The 24,494-nt window shown below is 44.0% G+C and overlaps 1 protein-coding gene across 9 annotated transcripts in view; it reads right to left on the bottom strand.

The window, feature by feature from the left end:
• The window catches only part of psd3l (pleckstrin and Sec7 domain containing 3, like), a 334,929-nt gene that overhangs the window by 122,643 nt on the left and 187,792 nt on the right, over nucleotides 1–24,494 (bottom strand). For 8 of the 9 annotated variants that reach the window (XM_080195046.1, XM_080195047.1, XM_080195048.1 and 5 more), the window contains 3 exons: nucleotides 19,483–19,563; nucleotides 16,443–16,555; nucleotides 11,658–11,716 (listed from right to left, as the gene is read on the bottom strand). In XM_080195046.1, coding sequence (XP_080051172.1) covers nucleotides 11,658–11,716; nucleotides 16,443–16,555; nucleotides 19,483–19,563 — 253 coding nt within the window. Of the gene's footprint in view, nucleotides 1–6,495; nucleotides 6,717–11,657; nucleotides 11,717–16,442; nucleotides 16,556–19,482; nucleotides 19,564–24,494 lie in introns of those variants that run through there. The other variant, XM_080195056.1, reaches the window with a different exon arrangement.

The raw sequence follows: 24,494 nt of genomic DNA, 5'->3' as shown, positions 1-24,494 counted from the left end.
TATGAGGTACAAATGGCAAAACATAACTGCAAGATTAAATAAAAGGCTAGCCTTTCAGTGTAGAAGTGACGTGGGCTCATTCAAACTTGGTGCTGATCACCTTGGTGCACACTCTTGGCACAAAACCAACAATCCTCAATTTATGAAAAGCGTCCAATTCTTGTTAAATTATTACACCAAATGCATTGCAATAAAACAAAAATAAACCACAGGCATCATAAAAAAAACTGTCTATGAACCAAAGAATGAATAGGGGAAGCAGTAGGCTAGTTGTATTATCACTAGACTTTTAATCCAGAAACTCAGCTAATGTTCTTGGGACCTGGTTTTGAATCTCACTACAGCAGATGGTGGAATTTTAATTCAATAAAAAAAAAACTGGAGTAAGAATCTATTGATGACCATGAAACCACGTCAATTGTTGAGAAAAGCCCATCTGCTTCACTCATGTTCTTTAGGGAAGGAAATCAGTTGTCCTCACCTGGTCTGGCCTGCATGTGACTCCAGAGACACAGCAATGTGGTTGACTCTCAACTGCCCTCCAAGGGCAACTAGGGATGGGCAATAAACATTGGCCAGCCAGTAATGCCCGTGTCTCACAAATGAATAAAAAAAAGGTGTGTGTGATCAGTTGGCAGACGTGTCTCACCAGAAAGAAGCACTGCAGCTGCCTCACCACTCTCCCTCCACGTGGAAGCGACCGGTTTGACCACAAATTTAGTGTTGGTTTAGAAAGAAAATGCAAGGATCTTTCACTTTCGATTTTCTACACAAGCCCTCAACTCTGATACTTGTGCACCCGAGAAACTGATCAAAGTGCACGCATCCTTTAGAAATTAATGGTCCTTTCAATTCCAGTCAGAGAGGTCAGTGTTTAAAACTACGACAAGGGACAAGTTTCTCACTGGGATGATTCGATATATTAACGTTAAATTGCATTAACGACTCTTATTGGAATTGCAAGTTGCTGCTGCTCCTGCTGTGTAAGTGTGCCAGGATTTCAGAGAGCTCCAACTTTCAAATATTTGTTTATACTGTTTGGAAGGTTGAGCAAAACTTCAAACAGCATCAACTCCTCTTTGCAACACACGGGACACAGAGCTGTCTTGTGTCGACTTATCACATATCACACCATAATATACTTAGAATCGTAGAATCCTACAGTGCAGGAGGAGGCCATTCAGCCCAGCGAGTCTGCAGAGACCACAATCCCACCCAGCCCTATCCCCACAACCCCATGCATTTACCTAGCTTGTCTCCCTGACACAAAGGGGCAATATAACCTGGCCAATCCACCTAACCCGCACATTTTTGGATTGTTTTCTGGAGGAAACTGGAATGCCTGGAGGAAACCCATGCAGACACGAGGAAAATGTGCGGAATCCACACAAAGCGTCCCAAGTTGGGAATCGAACCCAGGTCTCCGGCACTGTGAGGCAGCAGCACTAACCACTTGTACTTACAAGCAAGTGCAGGACTGTTTGCGGTGGGGCAGAGCTTAGCCTCTGCAAAAGATAGGTGCTAAAACAACATTATGTGGAGCTGGAAGGATCTCCATGACTAACTTCTGTTGCCAGCTTGGTTCATCTTGTTTAGCATCCCTTCCAGGAGACCACGTGCCAGAAAGGATCATCATTACATGAGACAGACCAGATGGGCCAAAGGGTCTTTTCCTGTCCTTCCTTGATTTGTACTGAGATCAAACACAATATAAATCCTGGTAACTCCACTATGGTCAGTGAATCTGGCCAACATCAGGTCAAACATACTAACTTCAGATTCAGAGGCAAATAAAGAAAGGAACAAAGAAAATTACAGCACAGGAACAGGCCCTTCGGCCCTGCAAGCCAGCACTGACCACGCTGCCCAACTTAACTAAAACCTCCTACCCTTCCGGGGACCCCATATCCCTCTATTCCCATCCCGTTCATGTAATGATCAATACATCCCTTAAAAGTCACTATTGCATCTGCTTCCACTACCTCCCCCGGCAGCAGGTTCCAGGCACCCTCCGCGTAAAAAAAAACTTGCCTCGTACCTTTCCTTTAAACCTTGCCCCTCGCACCGTAAACCTATGCCCCCTAGTAATTGACTCTTCCACCCTGGGAAATAGCTTCTGACTATCCACTCTGTCCATGCCCCTCATAATCTTGCAGACTTCAATCAGGTTGCCCCTCAACCTCTGCCCGAGTACAACTGCAGCATTATAGCCTCCAACTCAATCCTAATTGGTTTCCCATTGCTACAGGACCACCAACACCTGATAAATGGTCTCCTGCAGCCAACTCCAATAGCAAACTTGCTCAGTCGGTTAATTTGGTGACCTGGTTTTTGGAGAAAAAGGTTCCCCATTTCTCTCCCATCCACTTGTTTTTTTTCAAACCAAATTCAGCACGCGTTCTTCAGTGTCATCATCCAATCCAGCAAGTTTCCCACAGTCTGCACAGGATACAAGAGTCGGGGGCCGGCGACACTGACATAAGGGGCACAAGTCGACACAAACACAGCAAGTCAAAAGAAATGGAGATTAATTTGGATGCAATCAAAGAGCGTGATTAAAGCAAAACTTACCGCCTAACAAGCCAGGCAAACAAGCAGGCAGGCAGGAATTCCAAAGAGAGGAAGGGGATGGGAGGGCAGGGAGGGTGAAGAGGGAGTGGAAAACAGGTACAAAATTTAGTTAGTACTTCATGCAGTTACCTTGCTTCATTCCAACAGGCACAGAACATGCAACAGAACGTGTACATGTGGCAGAATTCCCTTTAAATAAGCCATGCATTTGAGGACAACCAAGTCAGAGCATAAGCAACTTAAACGTGGTCATCTGCAGTAGTCACTGCGATCTCAACCCATTGTAAGTAGATCAGAGTTAAATGAGCAATCTGTTACTACCCACCTGGTGAGGTGTTATGGACAACAGGATAGGTCACACACCGGAAAATTACCAGGTCGAGGGCAGTAATTTCACCACTCTGCCTAGGTCAGTTTCAGTTCCGAGTAGGGCCATTATTTTAAGATGCCTTAAAGACTTGCATTTAGGCTTCTGGATTCATTAACTGGAGTTTGAGAATGTGTAATGCTGTCCTTATCTGGTAGCCCCATCTGCCCAATTTCTCATTTCACATCTTCACAGCAGATGGAGGAGGATTTGTAATCAGTATATAGTTTCTCCAGCCTCTCAAACTGCATGCTTGTATTGAAGATTAAGGGGTGATCTAACTGAAGTGTTTAAAATGATTGAAGGGCTTCATAAAGTAGGTATTTCATATTTCTGGTGGGGCGGCATGATGGCACAGTAGTAAGTACTACTGCCTCACAGCACCAGGGACCAGAGTTCGAATCCGTCCTCAGCTCACTGTCTTTGTGGGGTTTGCACGTTCTCCCCGTGTCTACGTGGGTTTCCTTCTGCAGTCTAAAGATGTGCGGGTTAGGTTGATTGGCCATGACAAATTGCCCCTTAGTGTCAGGGGGATTAGCAAGGTAAATAAAGTTCAAGTTTATTTATTGATCACAAGTACACTTACATTAACACTGCGATGAAGTTACTGTGAAAATTCCCCAGTCATCACACTCCTGCGCCTGCTGGGTAAATTGAAGGAGAATCTAGCTTGGCCAACGTACTTAACCTGCACATCTTTGGAATTTGGGAGGAAACCCATGCAGACACAGGGAGAATGTGCCAACTCCACACAGCTAGTGACCCAAGCCCGAAATCAAACTAGGGTCCGGGGCACTGTGAGGCAGCAGTGCTAACCACTATGCCTCCCCACCAGGATACATGGGATTGTGGGGATAGGGCCTGGGTGGAATTGTGGCCAGTGCAGACCTGATGGGCCAAATGACCTCCTTCTGCATTGTAGGGATTCTATGATCTATTCTATAATCCAGAACAAGGAACCAGTCTTAAATAGAGATCCAGGCCATTATGAAGAGGTACCTTCACCCAAAATGTGGTTACAACCTGGAAATCTTTCCCTAAAAACTGCTGGGGCTGGGTCAGTTGAGAATTTATTAACTGTGACGGAGGTTTTTTTTTAGAAATCAGGCCAGGGGATTAAGGAGGAAAGTTTAAGTTAAAATGCAGATCAGTCATGATCTAATTAAATGATGGAAGTGGTTTTAAAGAGGCTGAATGGCCTCCCCCGTCCCACCAATTCATTCATGGCCCAGAGGGTCTGCAGAAAACAACCATACTATTCAAACAGTCATTCGATAGGACACAGCTTGTGTATTGATGAAATAAAAGGACATGCTACCAAAGTTTTTCCTCTTGCACTTCACAGGACAAGAAGTTCACAAGGAATTGCCAACAGTAAAGGGAGAAACAACAATTTATACTGTATGAGAAGACGGATTGTTCGACATGTGGATGCTGACTGGTGAAAACATTGCCTTGGAAAATGCAGCATAGAAGACTTAATTGCTCAGCTTTGTTCAAATGCTAGCTGGCAGGTCGACTCTTGTGAGCTATCCTGATGAGTGTAAGATGAAAAACTTTGATAGCACGTCTCTTTTTTGCAAAACATGATATCGATGAGGAAATACAAAGTGCAAACAAATTAAGTCACCAACCACTAATGTAAAAGACTATTGATTGAGCAAGAGCTGCAGGGGGATCAGTGGGCAAGATTTCTCTTTCCGAGTGAAAGAAGGTACTCTTCAAAGATTTCAAGTGCTGTTGACATCAAGGAAAGGATTTTCCCCAAATCATCCCAAGCCAGAAATTCCTGCCCGAGGTCAGTGGACCTTTGCATGGTCCACCCCTACCTGCTCCGATTCACATGGTGGGCAGGAAGGGAAAATTCCGCCCCAAGTGCCTGCATTTTATTGGTTTATGTTCAAAATGCCCACCATCATCTTGGACCTGCATGACAACATGGCTTCCAAAAGGCTAAATGTAAAAATAACCACTGCATGTATCTATCCAACAAGCTATTGAGCCATTATTGATATGGAACCATTATGGACAAGCATGTTTGCACAGATATACAGGGTATAGTTAGAATTATCATTGCTGTTACATATTCATGTGTATCACAGCATCCTAAAGGAGATTCAGACTTCAATTCCTAATCAAGAGCAGCAAACTCTCTCACGTACTCTAATGGATCCCAGTGAACATCTTGGAACTGGCCAATCTCATCCAACCATCATTGGTGGGGGAATGTGGGAGGAACCTTCAGGCAAAAGGTCGAAAAAATATTGCAAAAGATTCAACCAAAGTTAATCTCAGACACATTATTTAGACTGCCATTTGGATGGAAGGAAAATGTGGAAATACCAAATGATTGAATATTGTTGAATCAAGGTGCATGGGTCAGTAAGAGTCAAAGCATTGGGATAAGTGGGACATTGGTAAGTGATGATACAGCAGGAATCAGCACTGTAGCCATAGGCTTTTTCATTGTAAGTGTAAAAGCTGTGAAACCTATAACTGCATTGCCAGTTCAGCATAGGAATAAACTAGAGGCCTGGACCAATTATTCAGACGCACGAATTCTAATCCCACGTGGCAGTTGGGAAATTTAAGTTGAATTAATCGAACAAACTGGTATCAGTCATGGCGGCCATGAAACAACTGGAATGTTGTATGAACCCATCTGGTTCATTAACGCCCTTTAGGGCAGGAAATCCTAACCTGGTTTGGCCTATTAAGTGACCCCAGTTGCCCACAGCAATGCGGTTAACTCTTAAATGCCTTTTGAAGTGGCCTAGCAAGCAACGGAATTGTATAGCAATGGGCAATAAACGGTGATCTCGCCAGTGACACACACATCTTGTAAATTAATACTTAATCAAAAGGAGTATGGGTTTCAAGATCAGGCAACGATGTTGTTCTTCCTTCCTATGATCACCACACTGCTTTAGTGATAGAGTTACTATAGAATGGCGGCACCTCCTGTCGCTGCCACTTTAACCATCTAATAGATTACGAGCAGTAGGTGCATGAGAACACCACCGCCTTTACATCACACACCATCCAGACATGGATGAACACTGTCCCTTCTCCGATGGTGCTGAGTCAAAATCCTGGAACTCCAGACCTAACAGCAAAGTGACTGTGCCATCAGTACACAAACTCCAAGGCAGAGACTTGCCACCTTCTGAAGGACAATGAGGGATCGGCAGTAAGTGTCGACCTTACCAGTGACCCCCAAATCACAAAGAATGACTGAGTACAGTTTTGATCTCTTTACCCAAAGTGAGAGTATACTTTCCCGACAGGGAGTGCTTTGGATGCTCACCTGGCTAATCCCTGGGTTGGTGGGATTATTTTATAAGGAGAGATTGGGCCTGTATTCTCTAGAGTTTTGACGAATGGCAGGTGAATGTAGTAATTGTGAGAATCCCGCTATAGCAACTGGTGGAATTTGAATTCAATAAAAGACATCTGGAATTATGAATCAACTGATGACGATGAAACCATTGCCAATTATTGGAAAAATCCATCTGGTTCACTAATGTCCTTTAGGGAAGGAAATCTGCCATCCTTACCTGGTCTGGCCTACTCCAGATCCACAGCCATGTGGTTGACTCTCAATTGCCCTCGGGCAACTAGGGATGGTCAATAAATGCTGGCCAGCCACACGTCCCATGAAATAAAAATTGGCGACCACCAGTCAGTGTAGTGAACTAAAACAGTTGATTCACAAGCAACTAATATTTACAGAGTACTTCCACAATGCTAACACTTTTAGCTCTAGGGTCTGTTGTGGCAGCAAAACTCAGCACTCTGCACCAAGACCGCCAGGCTCGCTTTCCACTGGGCAACTGGGTCACATGATCCCCCTGTTGAACACCCCGTGAAAGAGGCCAGCTACTGCAGTGACCTCATTGAAATATACAAAATTCTTACAGGGCTCAGCAGGGTGGAGCTGGATAAGATGTTTCTCTAGGCTGGTGAGTGTAGGATCAAGAGGACACAGTCACAGACCAGTTAAGACTGAGATGAGGAGAAATTGGTTCACTCAGAGGGTGAAGAACCTTTGGAATTCTCCATCCCCAGGGGGTTGTGGAAGTTCATTCACCGAACATTTTGGAGACAGAAAGCGATAAATTTCTAGATGGGTGGGATTGTCCTCAGTGCAGGCTCAATGGGCCAAATGGCCGCCTTCTGCACTGTAGGGATTCTATGATTTCGATGTGTTAACGATATCAAGGGATACGAAGACCATGTAGGAAAATGGCACTGAGGTGGATGATCGGCAATGATCTAACCAAATGGTAAAGCAGACTTGGTGGGCCAAGTGGCCTACTGCTGCTCCCACCTTCCTAATGATCAACCTGCTACAAAACTTTCACTAATTCTAATGTTGTAGCTGCTGTCAGGAAAGGAGTAAGAACCACACAAGCCAACTATCTCTCCCACTCATTGACAGGAGTGTAGTACTTCATGGTGCTGCACAGGGGTACAGGAATATGCTGTGCCACATAGGGTCCCTCCTGCACCATGTGCGTGAGGGTGAACAATTATACTCAACAAGCAATGGAAACATCCAGCTTCATAAACCCATTCCTAAGATGTGGAGTATTGTGCCATCTGCAGGCACTTGTGATTAACTGCACTTTCTGCTGCTTATTTTGGTCAGCTGATTGGAACAAAACCAATCTTTTCTTTCAAGAATGGAAACAAATTTAATGTTTATTTATTAGTGTCACAAGTAGGCTTACATTAACAGTGCAATAAAGATACTATGAAAATCTCCTAGTTGCCACACTCTGGTGCCTGTTTGGGTACACTGGGGGAGAATTTAGCATGGCCAATGCATCTAACCAGCAAGTCTTTCAGATCATGGGACAGCACCCAGAGGAAACCCACGCAGACATGGGGAGAACATAGATCACTGTCTGTTCAGAGTCTCCAAGTCAGGAATCGAACCCAGTGCTAACCACTGTACTATCCAATGTTTATGTGATCTCTAAAAACAAAGGCCTAGTTAGAGTTGGTTGCAAACTCTGCTGCTCACACAAGCAGAATTAAAAGTACATTAAGTTGAGGTGAAACTAATTTCCGAGCTAACCACCGTGTCACCATGCCGTCATATCTGATTTATTTGATATAGAACCACAACAGTAAACTTCAGTCCAGGCATTAACATCAGCAGAAACAAATGTTAACTGTCCAAACAAACATGGTTCAGTTTTGGATCTGATTAACAGCAGCAATAACAGCAGAATCTAAATCCTGTAATCACTCGTGCACTCGCTGGTGTCTCATCAGATGGGATGACTGAATGAATCCTTTCCCACCCCCAGAGCAAGTAAACAGTCTCTCCCCAGAGTGAGCAGTGTACAAGGAGGTTGGGTGAATTGTTTTCCACAGTGGGAGCAGGTGAACGGTCGTTCCCCACCATGCGTACCTTGGTGTGCCATCTTGTCTCGCCTGCTGTTGAAGCTCTTCTCACCGTCAGAACATTTTAAAGGTCTCTGATCAGAGTGGACCAATTGGTGTTCAGTAATGCAGGGTTATTGGGAGAATTTCTTCCCACACATGGAGAAGGCGAATAGTCTCTCCCCAACGCGAACCCGCTGGTTTATCAGAAAGTCACATTGCTCCGGGGTGGTCTAACGAGTGCCTTGTTAGTTTTATGCCCCATTCCCTTTGAAACAAAGGCCAATACTCCATTTACTTTTCCAATTAACTGTTGAATTTGTATGTTAGCTTTTTATGATTTATGCATGAGGACTCCCAGATCCCTCTGTGCTGCAGCTTTCTGCAGTCTTTCTCCATTTAAATTATATTCGGCTCCTACCAAAGGGCATGATTTCACATCTTCCTACATTATATTCCATCTGCCAAGTTTTTGTCCACTCACCTAACCTGTCTATATCTCTCTGTAGATTCCTTAAGGGGAGCTTTCCTCAGGTGGGATTTTCTGCTTTTGGAGTGAGTGTGGTCGGAAAACCCCACACCATGTGTCAGCTTCAACACTTGCATTCCATTTCCAAAGTTCACATGATTGATTCCCCATGTGAGAAGCAGTTGAACAGGTTGGACCCATACCCATTGGGAGTTTAGTAGGATGAAAGATGATCTTAACGAAACATCCTAGATGCTGAGGGAATCTGTCTATTTCAAATGCTGGGAAGATGAGCAGTACTTACCTTGCTAGCCACCCTCAAATCCTGAGGAACGATTTTTGTAAAAGGATAACACTGCAGCTGGTGTAACAGTGAGACCCCCTAGTAATACTATGAGTTTACCAGGATATGTCACACATAGAATCCCTACAGTACAGGTCATTTGGCCCATCGAGTTTGCACAATCCCACCTAGACCCTACTCCTGTAACAAAATTTACCATGTTAATCCCCTGACACTAGGGTCAATTTAGCATGGGCAATCGACCTAACCCGCACATCTTTGGACTGAGGGGAGAAACTGGAACTCCCAGAGGAAACCCACGCAGGCACGAGGAGAACGTGCAAACTCCATAGACAGTGACCTGAGGCCGGAATTGAACCCAGGTCCTTGGCGCTGAGGGGCAGCAGTGCTAACGACTGCCACCGACAGCTACTAACTATCCTATATCTACCTGGTACACTAAGACATTCTGGTATTTTCACTTTGGCACTCCCACTTAATGGACTGCGTTAAGTGCAGATTTGGTGAGAAGTTGACCGTGGACTTCAGTAATCTTCAGTTGTCACTGCCCCAACTCCAGAGGATTTCTTGCTTTCTTTCAGGGCCAACTCCAGTTCACCGCTCTGGCAAGGAACTAGCATAAAATGCCAGGCACCTCCATCCCTGTCTTCCTGCACTCGAGGCATTCTTAGAAGGGTGAAGATTACTGGTGTCCAATAAGATTCTGTTAGTAGTGACCACTGAAGTATAGGGGGACAGAGCCGCTCCATCATGTTTAGCCTGACTGTGTTCTTGAAATGCATCTGAATTGTGTCCCGGAACCCAGCGTTGAACATTGCAACAGAGATGCATCTCAAAATGCTCCAACGGTGCCTATTGACTACGTGGCCGAGATCTCCCCTGGTGACGCGGTGTGCTGCTCAAACCAAGGCTGAAGCAACTTTGATTCAGAACCTGGTCCCAAATTAGCGAATGGAACCCAGAACTGTAGATTTGTAAACTGTCTCTAAGGCGGCTGATGGTCCTGTTCATATGAGGCCTGAGGTCAGAGTGTTAAAGTTACTCAATGAGGGCAATGTTTAACAACCCGCACTGGAAGAACACCTTCAAAGAAACTTGCTTTGTACATTCTACACTCTCCCCTCATATTCTGGCTTTCTCTGCTGTCTGCTAATTGCTACAAAGAAACTTGTTGGACTTTAGTCTGGTGTTGTGAGACTTCTTATTGTGTTTACCCCAGTCCAACGCCAGCATCTCCACATCATGTTTGCAAATCAGCACAGCATTTGGTCTGGAATGTATTGCCTGGAGATTGTGGGATGCCTCACATCCTTTAAAAAGTACTTGGCACGCCATAACATTCAAGGCAACGGGTCAAATGCTGGCAAGTGGGATTAGGTGGGCAGGTCAGGGCATTTCATGTGTTGGTGCAGGCTTGATGGGCCGAAGGGCCTCTTCTGCACCGCAGTATTCTGCGATATTCCACAAATGTTTGTTATGCCACGTTCTAGCAAATTTGGTGCATCTGCATCACCCAGTTGTATTTTAATTGCAACACACCTTAAAGCAACAAACGCTGTAGAAGATACAAGGAGTTCGATCCTTCCTAAGGCTTAATGTCTTGAAAAAGAGGTAGGGTATGGTGCGGTAGTGGAGAAAATATTCCGGTTAACTAGGTTCAAGTGAGAGGGGAGAGATACAAAAGGGTCCAGAGGGGCAACTTTTTCAGTCAGTGTCTGGAACAAGCTGCCAGAAGCAGTATTAGAGGCGCGTACAATTTTGTCTTTCAAAAAGCATTCAGACAGTTACATGGGTAAGATGGGGATAGAGGGAGATGAGCCAAATGCAGGCAATTGGGACTAGCTTAGTGGTTACAAAGAAGGGTGGCACGGACATGTTGGGCTGAAGGGCCTGTTTCCATGGTGTAAACCTCTATGACTCTATGCATTCTTGCTGCATGCGGAGGGTAACTTTGTCCCTTATCAACAATGACACTGTCACTAATAATGCGAGGATAGAGAAGGGGAAACATTCTGCTAACGTAAGCTGAGCGTTATGACCAGTGAACATGATACCAGTGAGTAATTCTGGAATGAAAATAACTCCAATGCAATGACATTTTTTTAAAGGTTTACAAATCAAGCTCAGACCTGTCTAGGTTGACAGCAATGACTTTCAGTCGGAATCAGTGAGCCGCAAGGCAAATGAATATTAATGATGTCCTCAGGTAACCATTCTGATGGGTCTGCCCAATATGAATAAACAAGTGCACTGTTGACAGTCTTCAGAATATAAACCGTTAGCCGAGATAGAAATATTGGAGAAAAATTATGGTAGAGGTTTGCAAACTAATTTTAATCAATTGAGTTGTATTGAAGGTAAAGAACTGAAATGCCAAAAGAGAATGTATTAGTGAACCAAATCAGGCCCATCACTATGAGGAACAAATTATCTTACACATTCCTATTACATCAAGTAAGAGAATCTCAATATCCAAAATTGTGCCCGCAATGTTAAATTTGTGTGTTCAAATTAAGAAGTTAGTTTGTTCTTCAAGGAGTTCCTTTACTCACATGGCCATGAAGATCTGTATTCAACAACATCAGTGCACAAGTAAGGCAATGGACTCCATCTGAAAAAGGATAGAAAAGGTTTATTCTGGTGTTCAGCATCAAAGCCATCCACATTCCCCAATCTGACAAGTCAGCCTTAACTGGCCATGACCATCTGATGCTGAAGAGATGAGCAACTATTTATGGACCAATCGCCCTGCATTCACATCGCTCAATCAAAATTACTGATGAATAAATCCATTGATACAAGTCTTCGCACCCTTTTCCCTCCAAGAGGGAAGACCAGGCAAGGATGACAATGGAGTATCTCAGGCTAAAAGCATTCAGCTCCCAGACAGCCACTGGTAAAAAGTTTGCAAATACAACGAGGGAAAACAAACCTCAATGGAACAATCTCAAATTCCAATCAAACCACTCAATGTCAACTTGACTTCAATCCATTTCCCCCAAGATGTATTTTCCCAACTAGGCTAACACTCAGTTGAGAAATTAAAATGCTTTCCAATTTTCAATACCAGGAAATTAGCTGTGAAATCTATACAGTAAAACATCCCATCATCGAAGTCATCCTGTAATAGCCACAGAACTTTGGTATGATTTATTTTGGATAGAAATTAATCGCTACATAGTGATCAGAAATAATGAGAAGGCATTAGTTAGCTAGTTTTTTTTTAATTCATTTATTAGTCTCAGAAATAGGCTTACATTGCAATGAAGTTACTATGAAAATCCCCCAGTTGCCACGCTCTGGCACCTATTCGGGTACACAGAGAATTTAGCACAGCCAACGCACCTAACCAGCGCATCTTTCGGACTGTGGGAGGAAACCCACACAGACACTGGGAGAACATGCAGAATCCACACAGGCAGTGACACAAGCCAGGAATCGAACCCAGTTCCCAGGCGCTGTGAGCAGCAGTATTAATCACTGTGCCGCCCTATAAATAAAGTTATGAGACCAGCAGACGGTACATTTAAGAACATAAGAACATAAGAAATAGGAGCAGTAGGCCATCTAGCCCTTCGAGCCTGCCCCGCCATTCAATAAGATCATGGCTGATCTGTTGTGGCTCAGTTCCACTTTCCCGCCCTCTCCCCATAACCCTTAATCCCCTCTCTTATCAAGAACCCATCAACCCGCTTCTTAAAAATATTTAGCGAGGCAGCCTCCACCACTTCAACGGGCAGAGAATTCCAGAGATTCACCACCCTTTGAGTGAAGAAGTTCCTCCTCAACTCCGTTCTAAACCGCCTCCCCTTTATCTTGAGGCTGTGCCCCCTAGTCCTACTGTCTTTTTTTCCTGTCTCAATTTCATAACTTCCGGGATAAAACAGTTGTCAGGTAACAAATTGTGAAAAAGGCTAAACTTCATCGTGGGAAGGTGCACAATGGCAGGCCACGGTGTGCACAGGGGAGAGAAGATCTTGAAGAAAGAATGGTCACTAACCTAATTTCTTGTGCCCCTTGGGAGCAGATTAAAAAGAACTGAGAGCAGGAAAGGAATAGAAGGAATTTGCCAGACACAAAGAATGCCATTCTATCATCCTGTGAGTGACATGAAATGGTGAAATGGTGAACAGCACCATGAATTACTCTCTATCAACTGGTTAACCATAGACACTGATGAGCAGCGAGGGGGAAAAAAAACCACAGTGGGTGAGAACTTTGAGAAGACTGGCACAGTGGTTAGCTCTGCTGCACTGCAGCACCAGGGGACTGGGTTCGATTTCAGTCTTGCCTGACCGAGTGGAGTTTGCATCTACTCCCTGTGAATCATGGAATCCCAACAGTGTAGAAGGAGGCCACTCAGCCCATCAGGTCTGCACCAAATCACAAACCCACCCAGGCCCTATCCCCATAACCCCACACATTTACCCTGCCAAACCCCCGACACTAGGGTCAATTTAGCACGGCCAATCAACTTAACCCGCAAATATTTGGTCTGTGTGGGTTTCCTCTGAGTGCTCTGGTTTCCTCCTCTGATTGATTGGCCCTTAGTGTTCCAAGATGTGCAGGGTTGAGGGATTAGCAGGGTAAATATGTGGAGTTACGGGGATAGGATCTCAGTGGAGGTTGTTGCAGACTCAATGGGCCAAATGGTCTGCTTCTGCACTGTAGAGATTCTATGGATCATAGGCTATCCCTCCCAAGCGTGCAACACTCATTTGGCATTCATTACAACTCGAATTATTTATGCAACATTTCCAAATATTATCTTGTCAAGTGCTCAACTCTTGTAGGGTTCACTGGAATGAGTAGTTAAGCTAATGATAAGCAGTAGCCCCCTAGCATCTAGTCCATGTGTGGACACAGCCATAACTGCTTAGGCTAGTTTTGAATATCTTTAGTTATGCCATCAAGTGGGAGAGTTGGTGGAGCAGTGGGAAATCACTCGGCTGGTAATTTAGAGATCCAGGCTAACGTTCCAGAGACACAGATTCAAATCACACTGCGTCAGGTGGTAGAATTTAGATTCAATGAATTTAATAAAATCTGGAATTGAAAGCTGGTCTCGGTGATGATAATCACATAATCAATTGCTGTAAAAACCCATCTGACTCATAAATGCCTTTCAGGGGAGGAAATCTGCTGTCCTTCCCTGACCTGGCCTGCACGAGACTCCAGATCCACAGCAATTTGCCTGACTCTTGACTGAGTTAGTTGAAGTAGCTAAACCTTTCAGTTCAAGGGTAATTAGAGATGGGCAACTAATATGGCAAAGCCACATCCCATGGAAAACACAAAGCAAAGTACTAACATTGAATTGTTGAGAATACCTGGTAAGTATATGTAAATATAAATAAAGTTAACGCCCAGAGTTAAAACTGAGATTTACATCTGTTAAACATGCAATATAGAAATATCGAATCATGATTTTTATTTAAATTGCGGGGCATTCAAACATTAAATTTGGAAAAGAAACTTTTAAACCACCTTGCTGAGTGATGCTTGGACAATATTAGGTTCAACTGGATCAGCTAAACCAAGGCTGCAGAGAGTGTGATATCTGTACCAGTTAAACTGTGCAGAATAGCAGATCATTTGGATAATGATGACTGGGGGTTAGAAGAAAAATGGGATACTTTCACAGATAGAATTCATGAAATGTCACTAGGGTTGCAAGAAAGAACAAAACAAAACAAAACCAAAACGGTGAGACGCATATCCTAAAGTCGATCAAACATACTATAGAACCCTAGAATCTATACCGTGCAGGAGGCCATTCGGCCCATCATGTCTGCACCATCTCTCCACTGGAACATCTTACCCAGGCCCACCCTATCCCCATAACTCAGCCCATTTAGAGAATACTACAGTGCAGAAAGAGACCATTCGGCCCATCAAATCTGCACCGACTACAACCTCACCCAGGCCCTATACCCATAACCCCATGCATTTACCCTAACTAGCCCCTCTAACACTAAGGGGCAATTTAGCATGGCCAATCCACCTAACTTGCACATCTTTGGAATGTGGGAGGATGCCAGAGCACCCAGGGGGGAGGGGGAAACCCTTGCAGACATGGGAAGAATGTGCAAACTCCACACAGACAGTGACCCAAGCCAGGAATTGAACCCGGGTCCCTGGTGCTGTGAAGCAGCAGTGCTGACCACTATGCCACCCTGCCGTCCCATTTACAATGGCTTATCCACCCAACCTACACATCTTTGGACACCAAAGTCTGTACCAACTCTTTGACAGAATATCTTATTCAACCCACCCCTGCCCTATCCCTGTAATCACACACACTTACCATGGCTAATCTACTTAACCTACACATCTTTGGACACTAAGGGGCAGTTTAGCATGGTCAATCAATCTAACCTGCACATCTTTCAGACTGTGGGAGGAACTGGTGCACCTAGACGAAACCCATGCAGACAAGAGAAGAACTTACAGACTCCCCACAGGCAAAGGCCAGAATCGAACCCAGGTCCCCGGTGCTGTGAGACAGCCATGCCAACCGCTGTGCCACTGTGTGAAACTACTTTTAATCAGCGCAAGATTATCAACTCTCTAATGTAAAAGCTTCATTTAGATTTAGCTGTGTGTCCTGCTGTCAGATTGACAAAAGGGAAATAGAGGAGCGGCTGAGGGATATGCATTGCAGTGAGATCTGTGTCAGAAGCCAGAGGCATTGAAGAAAAAAAAAGTCACTGCCGCATTCTGTAGCGGATATCAGAACGGAGTTATGACTGAGATTTTAAATGGCTGTGTGGCACAATTCTTCATTACTTAATATGCTGCTGAAGCTATTGATCATTTAAAAGTTAGCGTGTAAAAATTGATTTGCACGTGGACCTGAATAGAATTAGATCTCTTTGAACAGAAGGGGGTGCTGTTGTGCAAAATACTTACCCCAGATGTGTTTAAACAATGAGGCATTGTAATGTTCACCATTGGCTGATACATCCAGTTGAGTATGGAATAGGTCCCACAGGCACTGAGAGGCGATATGTTATGGGGCGAATAGGTTGTGCTATTTTGAAACACAACGGGCTGGGATTGACCAACTGGACCGAACTTTTTTTTTTAAGTTTGAAGTTTATTTATTAGTGTCACAAGTAGGCTTACATTAACACTGCGATGAAGTTACTATGAAAACCCCCAAGTTGCCACACCCTGTGTGGGTACACTGAGGGAGAATTTAGCACGGCCAATTCACCTAACCACGTATCTGCCTCAAACTTGTGAGGCTGCTCTGATCCCTTGTTGATTGCCCCCATTGTCCTGAGTGCTAACACAGACCTGCAATTGCACATCCCACCGGTCTGAGGGTTTACCTTGAGAAGGAATAGTGCCCATGTTACACTGGTAGTATCTTTCGGAGAAGTGGATTAAAACCCGCTCTCGCTCCTGAGTCTCCCCCATTAGTGCAAATGCTTTCAAGAAAAATCTGCAACGGAACAATAAAAAAGTTAAAGAAACAAGCACTGATACATACCACGATAAATATTTGATGTGCACCAGAGACTAGACAAACTAATCGTGTGATCTAGCTTTAGAAACTAAACGTAGGCGGATTCCCCAAAGTACAATGGTTCAATCGTCAAATCCCAGAGGCTATTTCTCAAAGCTTATTCTGGTAGGAGTTTTTAACCTCGAGGTAATCAGGGACTTTCTGCATTAGGTTCACAGTATTTGCCCTCAATCTGAGCTCCAGTATCTCACTCACTGGTGCCAAGCATCCCGATCAGTTAACATTCAGTAAATTTGAAGTCAACTCAAACAGAGGAAGTTGTATTGCTTTTGTGCAGGTTACAAAGATCAAATCTCAAATGTAATTCTTTTATTGCATAAAACCATCTCAGGAAGCCGTGCTACATTCAAATTCTGGCTCATTACTGCTGAGAACCTGCATTGCAGACTTGGTTCTTAGCTATCAATATAAAGCACAATTATGTGAAACAGTGCAAGACACATCCTTCACAATTCCTTTCAAGTTTTTTTTATTAGTGTCACAAGTAGGCTTACATTAACACTGCAATGAAGTTGCTGTGAAAATCCCCGTCACCACACTCCGGCGCCCGTCGTACTATGGGTTTACAGGGATAAGTCATACATAGACTCCCTACAGTACAGAAGGAGACCATTCAGCCCATCAAGTGCACAGAAGCCCACTCAGGCCCTATTCCCCTGACACAAGGGTCAATTTATCATGGCCAATTTGCCTAACTTGCATATTTTGGAATGTGGGAGGAAACTGGAGCACCTGGAGGAGACCCACGCAGACACGGGGAGAATGTGCAGATTCCCCACAGACAGTGACCCAAGCTAGGAATCGAACCCAGGTCCTTGACTCTGAGGCAGCAGTGCTAACCACTGTGCCATCGTGCCGCCTATAATAGAACCAGTCACTATTACTGAAGTAAAAATAAATCACTTGGCTGCTGAGTAGCAGTTCAATGACGGATACACTCCATTCACCTGTGTACGGTTGATGAAGTGACCCAGTAACAAAGGACATTGTGGAGAGAGGTCATTAATTTCAGGACACTTCTGCCCCGGCACAAACCGTCCCTTTTTGCAAGAGCGTAGTTGTTTTGCTACGTCCCTTCAAAGGTGTCAGGAGTCAAACCTCTTCGCCAAAGAGAGAGACGGCAAAATGACCGCAAGAATGAGGTGACATCCAATCAGATCCAAAAACGAATCTAAACGATCGGGATGGGACAGCTTAATCGGTGTACTAAAGCAAAAAGGTGGATGCAGTATTGACTTGTTACCCAATAGCTCTCCCTGTCACATCTCCCAGATATTACACTTCAAACTTACTAACGGAGCTGCACTTAGAAAAGTTGGCAAATTATGTTACAGTTGTATAAAATGTTGGTTAGGCCACATTTGGAATACTGTATCCAATTCTGGTCACCACACTATCGGAAGTACAGAAAAATCTTAGCGGGATGTTGCCTGGTATGGAGGGTATTAGCTACGAGGAGAGATTGAATAAACTAGGATTGTTCTCCCTGGAAAGACGGAGGCTGAGGAGTGACCTGACAGACGCTTATGAAATTTTGAGAGGTATACATAGGGTGAACAGTGGGAACATATTCCCAGGGCAGAAATGACAATTACAAGGGGGCACAAGTTCAAGATAAGGAGGGAAAGATTCAGTGGAGATGTGCGGGAAAGGTTTTTTTTTACACAGAGTGGTGGAGACCTGGAATGCACTGCCTAGTGAGGTGGTTGAGGCAGATAAGTTGGCGACATTTAAAACTTATCTAGATAGACACATGAACAGTCGGGGAATAGAGGGATACAGGCAGTTGGTCTAGGTAGGCAACGTGATCAGCGCAGGCTTGGGTGGGCCGAAGGGCCTGTTCCTGTGCGGTACTGTTCTTTGTCCTCCATTCTGATAGCAAACTGATTCTCTGCATGAGCTGGAGGCAACAGCTTGAATGCTTTCAGAATGCTCGGTCAAACCACAGGAACAAGAAGGGAAGATGTTGCCTCTTCAACAGAGGACTGTTTGTTTCCTGTCTGGTGAGTGAAGTGGTAGATGGTGTGGGATAGATTTCTGGGGGTGTGGGGGATGGGCTGTTGGTGGGTGGGGAAAATGGTGTGTAATCAACTCCGAGTGATATCATTCCCATCGTCACTTATGAAAACTTTGTCGTGCTGGCCTGCCTTGCTTCAACCCTGTAACTCTGAAATTTGTGTGCATGGAAGAGGGTTAACTCAATATCACCACTGGAAATGATCCATAGGTAAGGACTAGAATTCAGTTCCACAGTGTTTCAAACAGATCTCTGGATGGGCTCCAAGGGGAAGAATTGCCTACATCGCAAAAGTGATCACACATTAAAACAGGATTTCATTGGTTGTAAAGCATGTAAGGATATATTGAGGTTATGAAAGGTGCTAAATAAATGCAGGACTCCACAGTCAGTCTTCAAGCCACTTCCCTATGTTGTGGGGGGTAGGTGGGATAGGGAGCTTTCCCAGGTTGGCACAGTGGTTAGCACTGCTGCCTCTCAGTGCCAGGGACTAGGGTTCAATTCCTGGTTTGGGTCATTGAGCGTCTACGTGGAGTTGGTACATTCTCACCTCGTCTGCGTGGATTTCCTCTGAGTGCTCCGGTTTGCTCCCAGTCCAAACATGTGCAGGTTAGGCGGTTTGGCCATGCTAAATTGCCCCCTTAGTATCAGGGGGACTAGCTAAGGTAAATGCATGGGGTTATGGGAATAGGGCCCAGGCGGGATTGTGGTTGGTGCAATGGACAGAATGGCCTCCTTCTGCACTGTAGGATTCTAAGATGCTATGAAACGCAAACATCAATCAATTATCAGGACAAAACCAGGTGTAATATAACCTCCAGCTTACCTTAGGGATTGGTCCAAAGTCAAACCGGTGAAGTCAAAAAATCTGAGGTATTCTTCAGCCACTAACTTGCTGAAGTCATTACTGTGAAGGGGAGAGGCAGAGACAGACACCATCAGTTTATGATGCGTAATGGTCAGAAAAAGAGGACTCCATCCTGTTCAAACAACAATGGATTCCTGAACTTGAGACTAAATACAAAATAACTTTTCTTAAACCAATGTGAAAATTATGTTCTTTGCCAACTTGTTTATGATAAGCTATTACCCCACTCAAGAATACAGTTTCACTAATACTGATCAAATTTTGATGCCTCACTAAAGCATCTATTCATCTGCGAGTCTAGACTATCATTGTTGGCCAGATGTCTAGCCCAAAGTCACCCTTGTCCAATATCCACATTTGTACGACTTACAGGGAAGGTCAGCAGCAGAAAACTCAAGTTTCAGACTTCCCCACATGGAATCTATTCTCCCAACATCCAATGAGTCAAATTCCCTCAGAGTCTTACATGCTTCAATCAGATCATTCATCATTCCTCTAAATTCCACTGGTTCTAGCCCCCAGCTGATCAATCACTCTTCATAGGAAAACCTCTTCAATCAAGTGAACCTTTGCTGAACTGCTTCCAAAACAATAATATCCTTTCTGAAATAAGGAGACCAGAACAGTTCATGGCAGTCCAGATGGGGTCTCACTAAGGCCCTGTACAGATTCCCTATTTTATACTCAATCACCTTCCAATAAATGCCAACACTCTAACCAGCTTCCTAATCACTTGCTGTACCTGCACACTAAATTTCTGCTGTTCATGTACTCGGACACCTATATCCTTCTGTACCATAGGGTAGAATTCTAAGTTTGGTGGGCGATCAAAATTTAACATCCAGAGAGTTTGCACATAATGCATTACTGTCAACTCTCAGAAGCCCATTACCATATAGCGCTCACTTGAGTGTTGACTGGCAGTGGGCAGGAACTTCCATCTACCCTTGGAAGGAAGGAAGCCCACCCCATGAGAGCTATTGGCCAATTGAATTCGCTCTGGCCAAGCCACAATGGCCAGAAGGAGTACTGCAGTGGTCTGCCTGGAACTAAGTCCCAGGACTATTGAAAAGGTTAAGTCCCAGGGATCCTGCCGAGAATCCAGAGGATCAGAGTAGACAGCCAAACTCTGGGGACTCCTTACTAGGGGCCTGTGAAGCAGTGGTGCTCTGTTGATTTGACTGAGTATCTGAGAGTGTGCTCGGAAGGTGAAACTTGAATGCACATGGCAATTGGAACATCAGAGGGAGAGGTGGATCCTTGTTTAAGATGCCCAAGTGAAAATGTAGGTTGGAAGCAAATTTCAGAGCGTGTTCTTCGAGTGTGGAGATAGTAAACCCTCGTTTGAAAGACAGAGTAAACCCTTGTGTGAAAGACGGTGCAACCAGTTGGCTCATAGTGTGACAAGTGTCTGGGCAGAGTTGATGACAAATTTGCAAAAGTTGCTTTGCGTAGCATCTGTCACTTGGTTTCAGAGTGCAGTTTGACTACAGGTCACTATCGGTTTCTATATACTCAACTTACTGTGATCACTAAGAGCATAAGAGAGACTTTGTAATTCACGTTATTCTTACGAATCCGTGTGCATCTATAAAGATATAGTTGGGGTGAAGGAGTATTGTAACATAGTTAATCTTTTCTTCTTAAAAGAACATTTATTATTTTATTAAGAGTTCCTCAGCAGATTCCTGCGACTCTGTTCATTAGCAGCCCTCCGCGTTTCTTAAAACTAGGATTTAAGTGAGGTTCCATCCTGGGATCTGACTTCTCCAATAGCATCACCATGGACCATAACAGTTTCAGCAGCAAATTTAGCAACCAATTAGTCCCTTTATCCAAGTTATTGATATAGATTGCAAAGAATTGAGGACTCAACATTAATCCTTAATAATAATTACGGCTTGCCAACCCAAAAATGATCCATTAATCCCAACTCTCTGCTTCCTATTACCTAACTAATCTGTTATCCATGCTAATTTGCCACCACTTAACCCACAAGAGCTCTTATTTTGTGTAGTAACCATTGAGGCCTATGCCTTCAACCATACTTTTTGGAAGTCCAAGTACACTGCATTCACAGATTCTCCTTATCCACCTTGCTTGTTAATTCTTCAAAGAATGCTAATAATGAGTCAAACATGATTTCCCTGACGCAAAATCATGTTAGTTGACCTCATTACATTGCAATTTTCTAAATGCCCTGCTATTACCTCCTTAATGATGGATTCTGCCATTTTCCCTATGACAAATAGTAGGCTAACTAGCCTATAAGTTTCCTGCTTTCTATCTCCCTCCCTTCTTGAATAGAGGTGTCACATTTGCGATTTTCTAGATCGCTGGGACCCAAGTTAAGTTTATTTATTAGTGTCACTAGTAGGCTTACATTAACACTGCAATGAAGTTACTGTGAAAATCTGGAGAATCTGGGAGTTTTAGAAGTCCACAACTAATGCATCTTCTATTCCTGCAGCCATTTGTTTTTACAAAATAAATAACAGTTCATCACTTTTTGCCACTTCCTTGTTTCCCAGCATTCAATCCCTAGCTTCTCACTCCAAGGGACTAAAGTTACTCTACAAAAGCTCTTACAATATGTTTTTTTAGTATTTCTAACTAACTTACTCTTTCCATCCCTTTCTAAATTTCTAAAATCTGTCCAATCTTCTGACCTTCCACTAATCTTTGCCCTATTGTACGCTTTTTTTAAATTTGATAAAATCTCAAACTCATTAGATGGCCATGGATGGTGCAATCTTCTCCTAGAGTTTTTTAAAATCTTTTCTGATGGTTAACGAAATGTTTCCTTTAACGTCTGCTACTGCTTCTCCACTGTCCAAACTTTTAAGCTACTTTAACTTTAATAAAGTCAGAGTAAGCAGAGTTGGCTAAACTTTAAGGTACTAGACTTTTCGCAACATTTCTCACCCTCAAGCCGAATGTGAAATTCTGCCAAGTTATAATCACCATTGCATGAAGGCTCCATTACTATGAGGTCACTAATTAATCAGCACGGTGCCTCCCAGCACCAGAGGTCTGGGTTTGATTCCCGGCTTAGGTCAGTGTGTGGAGTCTACATGTTCTCCGTGTGTCTGCATGAATTTCCTCCAGGTGCTCCAGTTTCCTCCCACAGTCTGAAAGACATGCTGGTTAGGGGCATGGGCCATACTTAATTCTCCCTCAGTATACCCGAACAGTGTGTGGCGGCTAGTTTATTTTCACAGTAACTTCACTGCAGTGTTAACATAAGCCTACTTGTGACACTAACAAAACTTAAACTTAATCCTGTCCCATTACATATCACCAGGTCTAAAATAAGCTGCTCCCTATTCGTTATTAGAACATACTGTTCTAAGAAATTGTCCCAAATACACTCAAGAAACTTGCTTTCCAGGCAACATTTGCTAGTATGATTCATCCAATTTATACGGAAAAGAAAAATAACCAATGATTATCTATTGCCATACCTTTCTTCTGAGCCCCCATTATTTTATTCCTGCGTACTTTGTCCAAAGTTAGTGGGGCTATGAATGATTCCCACAAGTGAACTCTCAACATTTGCTATTTCTTATCTCTATCCAAACTGGTTATACATTTTTCTCCTTATGAACTAAGGTCACTCGCGCTAATAAACACAACCATCTCAGCACCTTTTCCTAGCTTTCTTCCAAAATATCAAGTAGCCTTTTACATTTAAATTCCAGCCCTGGTCACCTTGCAAGCACATGTGGAGCTTGCGCATTCTCCCCGTGTCTGCGTGGTTTTCCCCACGCGGTCCAAATATGCGCGAGTTAGGTTGATTGGCCATGCTAAATTCCACATTAGCATTAGGGGGACTGGCAGGGCAGATATATGGGGATACGGGTATAGGGTCTGGGTGGGAGTGTTGTTGGCGTAGGCTCGGTTGGCTGTGAGGTCTCCTTGTGCACTGTCGGGATTTTTGCTGAACCAGCTGGTGTGGGTATTCTCAGATATCTTTAACTCTCTTTACTCCAATCTGACGTCCCTATCTGCTTCAAGACAACCATCAGCCAGCCTGGTACCAAAGAAAAGCCAGGCAGTGTGAGTTAATGACGTCTGGTGGCTCTGATATTTATCATTATGAAGTGCTTCAAAAGGTTAGTCATGGCACAAATCAATTCCAGCCCCCCAGACTGCCTGGATCCACTACAGTTCTCCCATCGCTGCAACAGATCCACAGCAGACGCCATCTCCCTGGCCCTACACTTAACCCTGGAACACCTAGATAATAAAGGACACTTATGTCAGACTTCTATTTATTGACTACAGCTCAGCCTTCAACACCATTACTCATACGAAACTCATCTCCAAACTCCATGGTTCCTTCCCTCTGTGACTGGATCCTAACTTCCTGACCCACTAACCGCAATCAGTAAGGACAGGCAATAACACTTCCTCCACGATCACCCTCAATCCCAGTGCCCTACAAGGCTGTGTCCTCAGCCCATTACTATACATCTTACCAACTTTCACTCCAATTTGATTTTCAAGTTTGCACATGGTAGAACCGTAAGTGGGTCAGATCTCAAAAAATGACGAGGTGGAGTACAGAAAAGCGAGAGAGAATCTGGCGAGCTGGTGCGACAACAATAATCTCTCCCTCAATGTCAACAAAACAAAGAAGATAGTCAACAACTTCGGGAAGCGTAGTGGAGGACACAGCCATGTCTACATTAATGGGGACGAAGTGGAAGTGGTCGAGAGTTTCAATTTGCTAAATGTCCAGATCACCAACAACCTGGCCTGCTCCCTCCACACTGATGCTATAGTTATGGGAGTCCACCAATCATAGAAAGCACCCTTTCAGGTTGTATCACAGCTTGGTTTGGCTCCTGCTCTGTCCAAGACCATAAGAAGCTACAAAGGATCATGAACGAAGTTCAGTCCATCACGCAAACCAGCTTTCCATACATTGACTGTCTACACTCCCCGCTGCCTCAGAAAAGCTGCCA

The sequence above is a fragment of the Carcharhinus amblyrhynchos genome, chromosome 1 (genome assembly GCF_965287045.1).
Source record: "Carcharhinus amblyrhynchos chromosome 1, sCarAmb.v2.hapA, whole genome shotgun sequence".
NCBI classification, from domain to species: Eukaryota; Metazoa; Chordata; class Chondrichthyes; order Carcharhiniformes; family Carcharhinidae; genus Carcharhinus; species Carcharhinus amblyrhynchos.
The sequence above is the reverse complement of the archived record's forward strand: the minus strand, read 5'-3'. Positions and strand labels throughout refer to the sequence as shown.